Source organism: Leptinotarsa decemlineata, unplaced genomic scaffold (genome assembly GCF_025532065.1).
Source record: "Leptinotarsa decemlineata unplaced genomic scaffold, Ldec_3_MD MMD2_tig00003902_RagTag_RagTag, whole genome shotgun sequence".
Lineage (NCBI taxonomy): Eukaryota > Metazoa > Arthropoda > Insecta > Coleoptera > Chrysomelidae > Leptinotarsa > Leptinotarsa decemlineata.
In genome coordinates this window covers 2,883,448-2,893,112 of record NW_027412598.1, presented here as the reverse complement: position 1 = coordinate 2,893,112, position 9,665 = coordinate 2,883,448, and the positions used below count along the sequence as shown (strand labels likewise).

Below are 9,665 nucleotides of genomic sequence, written 5' to 3'. Positions count from 1 at the left end.
AGATGACATTTCCAAACATCTGTCCTGTTTGGAAGGTATGAAGCTTTCAAAAGATACTTTATTTGATATGACTATTATACATGTAATTTACAATAAATTAGACAAAATAAGTCAAAATAAGTGGAAAGAGCATCACATTAGTACAGAATTATCTACTCTTAATCAATTTTTGGAGTTTCTCAAAGAACGACAGGATATCTTGCAATCTCAGGAAGAACCTAACTTATGTAAAAATAATGTCTCTCATAATAAATCTATTTCTACACGGTCCCAAGTGAATGTTTCCTTGAATCAAATAACATGCAATTTTTGTAAAAAAGGCCATTCAATTTATACTTGTCAGGATTTTCTAAAATTACCAATCAATGAGAGATGGAGCAAAGTTGTAGCATTGAAGTTGTGTTCCAGTTGTCTGGGTACTGGACATTCGAAAGATACATGCAACAGTGGTAGCTGCCGCAGGTGCAGACGCAAGCATAACACTCTTTTACATAACAATATTCAACAATTTAATGAAAATACTAACAAAAATTCTGTTAATCATTTAAGCAGTTCTAATTTATGTGATGAACAAAGTACTAGTTCACAAAACAATTTTATTCCATCAGGGGTTGCAAATACCAGTCAAAATTATTTAGTAACTAATCCTGTTCCAAATTCCACTGTATTATTGTCAACAGTTACCTTTAAAGTTAAGGATAGTACTGGAAAATTCCATAAATGCAGGGCACTTTTGGATTCTGGTGCACAATCCAATTTAATAACCAAAGAATGTGTTCAAAGGTTGAACTTGCCATTGACTACAGCCAAACTATCAATTATAGGAATAAATCAAGTTGTTTCCAACTTAACACAGAAGGTTACACTTACAATTTTCTCAAACAATAATAATTCTCAATTCGATTTGTGTTGTTATGTAACACCTTTCACTTGTACCATTCCTTCCGAGAAAATAAACACTTTCTTCTCAATTCCAGAAAACATCTGTCTGTCTGACCCAGAATTTTATCTTTCACAAAAAATAGATATGATCATAGGTTCCAGTCTGTTCGGGGATCTACTCGTACAAGGCAATATTAAACTTGGAAAAAATGGCCCAATTTTACAAAACACTAAATTGGGTTGGGTTGTCGCTGGCGCTACTATTAACACATCAATGTTTTCTTCGTGCAACTTTTCAAAAGATTTTGTGCCAGAAGACAAACATCTAAGAAAGTTCTGGGAAATAAATGAGGTAAACGTACCTCTAAATTTGTCAAAGGATGACATTCAGTGTGAAGAATTGTTTTTAAAAACCACCACACGAGATAAAATAGGTCAATTCATTGTAAAATTGCCTCTGAAACACTCACCTGAACAGTTAGGTGATTCAAAGGAAACTGCCATTAATAGATTTTTGGCATTAGAAAAACGATTTCAAACAAATGTTGAGTTTTACAATTTTTATAGGGATTTTATTCATGAATACTTGCAGTTAGGTCATATGACTAAGATAGAAACACTTACAGTTATAACCACAATTATTATTTACCTCATCATGGTATCTTAAAAGAAAGCAGTATTACCACCAAATTAAGAGTTGTATTTGATGGTTCCTGTCCAACCAGTTCTGGATGATCTTTAAATGACTTACAGTATGTAGGGCCAAAAGTACAAAACGATATTTTTGATATATTAATCAGATTTCGACTGTACAAATACGTTGTTTCTGCGGACGTCAGTAAAATGTATAGGCAAATTTGGGTTCATCCGGACCATAGACCACTTCAGCTAATTCTCTGGAGAGATACTCCCAATGAAGCACTTACTACTTACCAACTCAATACAGTCACTTATGGTACCACGAGCGCACCATATTTAGCCATCAAATGCCTTAATCAACTAGCTATACAAAATCAAACTAACTATCCTATAGCTTCAAAAACAATTCTGTCCGATTTCTATGTAGATGACCTGTTAACCGGGTCCAATGATTTAGAAGAGTTGCAAGGTAGATGCAAAGACATATCTTCTATTTTGAGATCCGCAAATTTTATTCTTAGAAAATGGAGTGCAAATGACGTACACATTTTAAAAAATATTCCTTGCATTGACATACCCAATGAAATTTTAACTGTCGGCGATTATGAAAGTTGCAAAACATTAGGCATTCAACTTGATAATAAAAGAGACAATCTGACTTACAAAATTTCCCCTATCCATTTAACAAGTTCCATTACAAAAAGACAAATACTATCCATCATAGCCCAAATTTATGATCCGTTAGGACTTCTTGCTCCAGTAATCATTATTGCAAAAATTATAATTCAGAACCTTTGGGCTCTCAAACAGTCGTGGGATGAAAATGTTCCTCCAAATATATTTCTCCAATGGTCCAAATTTTACAATCAACTAAATGAGCTTAACAATTTGAAGATTCCCCGATGTTCTTTAAGTGACAACCAATCGATAATTGACATTCACTGTTTTTGTGATGCATCTCAACAAGCTTATGCAAGTTGCATTTATTTTCGAAGCAAAAATTCAGCCGGAAATTACGTTTCTCGTTTAGTTTGTTCTAAAAGCAAAGTTTCACCTTTGAAACCCCTCACAATTCCAAGATTAGAATTATGCGCTGCCTTACTGGGAGCCCAGCTAGTAGAACAAGTGGTCAAAGCTATATCAATAAAGGTACCTATTTTTTATTGGACTGATTCACAAATAGTATTGTGTTGGATCCGGAAAGATCCTAATCTGCTACAACAATTTGTAGCCAACCGTGTGTCCAAATTACAGAATTTAACCAATATTGATGAATGGCATTACATAAATACAAAAGAAAACCTGCAGATTTGGCATCGAGAGGAGTTCTTCCTGAAAACCTGAATAAATGCTTTCTGTGGTGGAACGGACCTGATCTTCTATACAATTCAATTAATGATAATCCACAGGATTATATTATAGACATTAAACTTCCAGAATTGAAGAAAATACAAACTGTGCTAATTAATACAAACAAAGAACCATTTGATCTATTTTTTACATTTTCAGATCTCAAAACATTGAAAAACGTTACAGCATATTGTCTTAGATTTATGTCCAATTCTCGAAAATTACCTTCAAATAGAACGTATGGAATACTGACTCTTTCAGAAATCAATTATGCATTTCTTCAATTATTGAAATTATCTCAATTAGAATCATTCCATAAAGAAATATCTTATTTAAAAACAAATAAGGGTTTCCCACCTAAACATAAACTCAGTAGTTTATCACCCTTTCTTGACGAAAACAATTTACTCAGAGTAGGTGGAAGACTTCGCTTTAGTTCATTAGATACAAATTCAAAACATCCTATCTTGCTATCATCCAGCCATCCTTTAACTAAATTAATCTTTGAATACAAACACAAAATTTTATTACATCCTGGGCCTCAGCTACTTCTATCTTCAGTTCGACAATTTTACTGGCCGTTAAAGGGTAGAAACTTAGCAAAGAAAACAGTTAAAAATTGTATAACTTGTTTCAAATTTAATCCAAAATTTGCTGAGTGTCCAATGGCAAGTTTACCAGAAACTCGTGTGAAACCGTCCTTGCCTTTTCAGTGTACTGGTCTAGATTTTGCAGGACCATTTTCCTTAAAAGATAAACTAGGACGTGGATCCAAAATATTGAAATGTTATGTTTGTGTTTTTGTGTGCTTCTGCACTAAGGCAGTTCATTTAGAACTAGTCTCCAATTTAAAAACAGAATGTTTTTTATCTTGTCTTAAACGTTTCACATCACGAAGGGGAATACCCAATGATATTTACTCAGACAATGGAACCACCTTCATTGGTGCTCGAAACGAACTTAAAGAAATGGGTTTCTTTCTTAAAGGTAATATTAATTCTTTAATTGATTATGGAAATCAAAATAATATCAGATGGCATTTCATACCTCCATATACGCCTAACTTTGGTGGCCTATGGAAGCAGCCGTGAAGAGTATGAAACATCATTTAAAGCGATGTATGCTTAACAAAAACCTTATTTATGAGGAGTTCAATTCACTATTAATTCAAGTCGAGGGTATCTTGAATTCAAGACCTTTATTTGCAAACTCTTCCGATCCCAATGATTTACTTTCTATCACTCCATCACATTTTCTTATTGGTCGTCCTATTTCCTCCATTCCCGATGCTGACTTAACCACAACTTCAACAGGAAGACTATCTCGTTTGGATATATTAACGCAAATGTACCAACAGTTTTGGATTCGTTTCAAAAAGGAATATATATCGCAATTGCATCCTCAATATAAATGGAAGAAATTACCCACCCCACTTCACGAAGGCACCTTGGTCCTGATTAAGAACGATCAACAACCTCCGTGTAAATGGTCTTTAGGGCGTATACTCAGTCTCTACCCTGGAAAAGATGGAGTTTCCCGTGTGGCAGAACTCAAAGTGTCTAATAAAACAATTGTGCGTGCTGTTAGACATTTATGTCCATTACCAATTCAAAATGAGATAGATATATAATGTATTGTTATCTGTTACGTTAATTTTATTATGAATATTTTTTTTTTTGAAGGTACCCTTCAAAGGGGGGAGTATGTTTAAAATTGTGTATATTTGTTTTCACATGTTTTTGTTAAAACCGGCAACAGTGTCTAAAATGTAATGACAGGCCTGGTCCCTTGAGAAGGAAGGAAGAGAGTCGCTATTTGTATGTCGAATAATAAAGTTCAGTTCAATCGACGCTATTTATTTATCACTATACCAGCACTATTAACAACTGAAAATTCGACATCAGTTTATTCAATTCAATTATTCAAAACATAGATTCCAACAGATTCATCATTTTCCCTTTTTCACATGTGTGTAGGATTTTTAAATTATATTTATCTATTTTATGTTTCGAATTTTGAAGAGGTTCGTACATTAATGATTTTTTATCCGAAATGACATGTTCGTGGTACCTTGTATCAAAATTTCTCCCAGTTTGGCCTGTATATATGGCGGGGCATTCACACATTCTATTCGATATATACCAGATCTCTTCCCTTTCTCTAATTTAGGTTTGGCATTAAATAATATGTTTCCTAAATTTTCCGTTGGATGTGTAGGATGTAAATTTCCGTTGGATGTGTAGGATGTTTGTAAAGTGAATTTTGAGAGATAATTTTTTAATATTCTCGGAGATTCTACCAGCATAATTGATACTAACATATTTGTGTTCTGGTCTTGTGGAAATTGAGTATAGTTCTTTCATTATTGATTTTTGTTGATATTTCATTATTATGTTGTTAACTAGAGTGGTAGGTATTTTGTTATTAACTGCTATTTGTTTAATGATTGCGATTTCACTTCGGAGGTTTTGATCAGAAAGGGGTATTGTGAAAGCCCTATGTATCATTGACCTGAATGCAGACAATTTCTGTGAAATCGGGTTAAAGGAGTCAAAAGGTATTGTGCAATCTGTGAATGTGTTTTTTCGGAAAATGTTAAAGTCGAGTTCTCTTCTATCTCTACGGTGAATTTGATCTTATCGTGTAGACTATTGAGGAATTTCAAGTAATGAGATATTTGTCTAGTTGAACCATCGAAGCCTACTAATATGTCATCTACATATCTAAACCAGAACACAATATGTTTATGGGAAAGACAGTTATTCAAATTAGATTAGTCTCTAAATTGTTTAGGAATATATCAGCTAGTAACGGACTTATCGGTGATCCCATCGGTAGGCCTGAGTTCTGTATATAAAATGTATCATTAAATTTAAAATAGTTTTGTTTTAAACACGTGTTGAACAGTTCATAGAGTTCACTGTTGACATATGGGTTAGTATTATGTCTATCTAATATGTTTTTAATCAGGGGAAGGCATTCATTAATTAACAGTTCACAGAGTTCACTGTTGACATATGGGTTAGTATTATGTCTATCTAATATGTTTTCAATCAGGGGAAGGCATTCATTAAATTAACAACAACATTAAATTAGTATCGTTTGACATCAAGAACATGTTTCCAAATATTCCAACAGATGAATGCCTTCCCCTGATTAAAAACATATTAGATAGACATAATACTAACCCATATGTCAACAGTGAACTCTGTGAACTGTTCAACACGTGTTTAAAACAAAACTATTTTAAATTTAATAATACATTTTATATACAGAACTCAGGCCTACCGATGGGATCACCGATAAGTCCGTTACTAGCTGATATATTCCTAAACAATTTAGAGACTAATCTAATTTTGAATAACTGTCTTTCCCATAAACATATTGTGTTCTGGTTTAGATATGTAGATGACATATTAGTAGGCTTCGATGGTTCAACTAGACAAATATCTCATTACTTGAAATTCCTCAATAGTCTACACGATAAGATCAAATTCACCGTAGAGATAGAAGAGAACAATGAGATAAATTTTTCAGATCTAACAATATCCAAAAACAATGATAAACTCGACTTTAACATTTTCCGAAAAAACACATTCACAGATTGCACAATACCTTTTGACTCTTTTAACCCGATTTCACAATACCCCTTTCTGATCAAAACCTCCGAAGTAAAATCGCAATCATTAAACAAATAGCAGTCAATAACAAAATACCTACCACTCTAGTTAACAACATAATAATGAAATATCAACAACAATCAATAATGAAAGAACTATACTCAATTTCCCAAGACCAGAACAACACAAATATGTTAGTATCAATTATGCTGGTAGAATCTCCGAGAATATTAAAAATTATCTCTCAAAATTCAATTTACAAGCATCCTACACGTCCAACGGAAATGTAGGAAACATATTATTTAATGCCAAACCTGAATTAGAGAAAGGGAAGAGATCTGGTATATATCGAATAGAATGTGGTGAATGTCCCGCCATATATACAGGCCAAACTGGGAGAAATTTTGATACAAGGTACCACGAACATGTCATTTCGGATAAAAAATCATTAATGTACGACATCTTCAAAATTCGAACATAAAATAGATAAGATAATTTAAAGATCCTACACACATGCGAAAAAGGGAAAATGATGAATCTGTTGGAATCTATGGAAATAAACAGGCCAAAGAAAAATCCCAATTCTATGTCCTCAACGAACAACTTGATTTAAATAATAGTCCTCTCCTGAACCTATAATCCAGATCCCAAAACCTACATTTATTGAAAGCTTTGTTATGTTCATGGATTTTACTGGTATATGAAACGCAGGTACCGGTTGAAAATGGTGTAATAGCCGAAACCGGTCAACAATAAAGAAATATAGTAGGAAAATAAACAAAGTGTGTTTTTGTAGTGTATCCTCAGTGTTTTTTTACAATTTTTTTTTGTTTTTGAGAACGGAAAGGTATTCATTTGCTAAACATTAACCATCTAAGGAATGCTAAGTAATTGAAATGTTCAATCCATTGATCAATTTGTGGCAAAATTTATGAATTATGAATGGACTGACCTGTTACTTGATGTAAATTAATAACACTATCCATGATAATAATTATACAATTTTCACAAACTTTTTCATTTTTATTTTCTAGACGCGTTTCGCTAACACAGTAGCTTCATGGGCTACAGTTCTTTTAAACAACAATTATAGGTACCTAATTCAAGTGGTTATTAATAAAGCGATCTCAGGCAAATTTCGTAAACCGTTACACTCTTAGTTCTTGGACATCAGGTAAATTTGGAATATGAACAAATTTCTTGTTATTATGAAAAAAAGCTTTAACAATAGTGAGTGGTCCACCTCCTGTTGGTCGTTCAGTAGGGAACCCGAACGTTTACCCTTATTTATTTGCAGCGACTTCTGGGGTATGTCGTATATAGTGTTGAAATTGTGATCGTTTCTAAAAGGTGACACGCATAGGTGGCATTGGTCTTCTTCAGTTCAAAACTTTTTCTGGGTTCCAACTCCATTGAAGACACAACGTATCCCAAAAATTCACCTTTTCCTGGAAGAGGCAGCACTTCCTGGGATTGATCTGCAAATGAGCATTCCGCAGCTTTGTGGAAACATTCCTCAAGTTTGACAGATGTTCGTCAAAAACTTTTTCCAGTGACTATAATATCATCAAGATTGACCAATCATGTTTTCCAACTCCATCAAACGTTCAAATGTTTTCGGTGCATTGCATAATCCGAACGACATAAATTCAAACTAGTATAATCCATTGCCAGTGAAAAGGCAGTCTTCTCTTTATCCTCGGGTGAACTGTTACCTGCCAATATCCGCTTTTCAATCTAGTGTTGAGAACCATCTGCATTCAGCCAAGATGTTCAGAGTGTCATCTATTCTAGGAAGAGGGTAACTGTCTTTTTTTGTGACATCATTAAGCCTCCTGTAGTCTACGCAGAATTTCGTCGATCCATCTTTCTCAGTCACCAACACAACTCGATTACCCCTTCTATCAACATGTCCTCAACGATGGATGAAGCTTCGTACTTTCGGCGAAGGGAAGTCGTCTCAGTGATTGGCGCATGGGCTTTGCATCGCCAGTATTGATCCGATGTTGAACTAAATCCGTTCGACCAATGATTTTGCCCTTCACAAACATCGTTCTCTTCTTCTACGAATCGGGTGGCCTTGCATGGTTCTTCTTCAGACAGATGGCTCCACGTCTTTTTGAAAAAGTCGATTAGTTCCATTGCAGGTTGTCGAGCATGCTGTAGAGGGACTTCTTCCTCGATTCTGTCAATTTTTACGATCGGTTTGCAGGTGCCTATGACTTGTCATTTCTTGAGAGTGACACTTTTATTATCAGGTTGATTCTTCTTACTGGAATGGTCTAATTATTCCCATTCACGAGAGATCTGGCCACGAAAATCACTGCTTCAGAGCCGTTGGATGTTTCTATCAATGATGTGCCCAAGCCGCCAGGTCTAGCAATTTCAGCTTCTCCATAGACAGTCAATCTATTTGATTGTCTATGGATAACTTCTTCAAACTGCTTCTGTTGGAAATGTCGGTTCTCATTGTCTTTCCAGTATCGACGGTGAAAAGGCACTGGTTAAGAAATCCGTCGACAACTAAGCTGTTACTGTTGCGTCCTATCATGGATATCAAATACCTGGGGATATGGGATGTAGCAGCCAATGTACTTCCCTTAACGCTGGCTGAATTTGCTTTTTCTAAACACCCGCTCCAGTGCGGGTGATCTCGAACGCCAGTCTCTTTCGTCGAATGTTGTACGATGGGCAGTCGCGCCTTAAATGTACCTCTCTGCCGCAGTTATAGCAGCATTAGGCCGCCCTCTTGCGCAGGTGCAGTTCCATTCATCAAATACTTCTTTAAAAGTTCATCTAGACCTACCATGAGTCGATCTGTTCCTTCGTTTTCCTTTCTGTTGATGGCCCTCACTAGAACTTTTCGTTGTTGTCGCAAAGCATTTTGGCAACTTCAAATTCTAGGGCATAAATGATAGCTTCATTCAATTTTTTCTGACGTGCAATCCTTAGCGACTGCTGAACGCTAATTCAGTGAGTGAAGTTATCAGATGCTTCGGTGTAGGCGAGTCATACCAGTCTTTTGACTTCAGCCCCAAACTCCTGCAGACTCTCTGAACCTGAGTTCTCACCTTTAGCTGAGCTTGGTAGACTTGTTGTAGGTGCTCACACTACCATACCTGATCTCCAAAGCTGATACGGCTGTTTCATAATCATTCTGCTTATACACTGGGA

The 9,665-nt window shown here is 35.2% G+C and overlaps 1 protein-coding gene across 1 annotated transcript; it reads left to right on the top strand.

The window, feature by feature from the left end:
• Positions 1–1,725: 1,725 nt before the first annotated feature.
• LOC141483696 (uncharacterized) lies at positions 1,726–2,865 on the top strand. Its single transcript, XM_074178498.1, has one exon. It carries the CDS (start codon positions 1,726–1,728, stop codon positions 2,863–2,865), a length of 1,140 nt encoding a protein of 379 aa, XP_074034599.1.
• The last annotated feature ends 6,800 nt before the right edge of the window (positions 2,866–9,665 follow it).

Excerpts from the sequence above, each read along its gene's own strand:
- LOC141483696 (XM_074178498.1), top strand. The coding sequence starts at position 1,726 with ATGTATAGGCAAATTTGGGTTCATCCGGACCATAGACCACTTCAGCTA.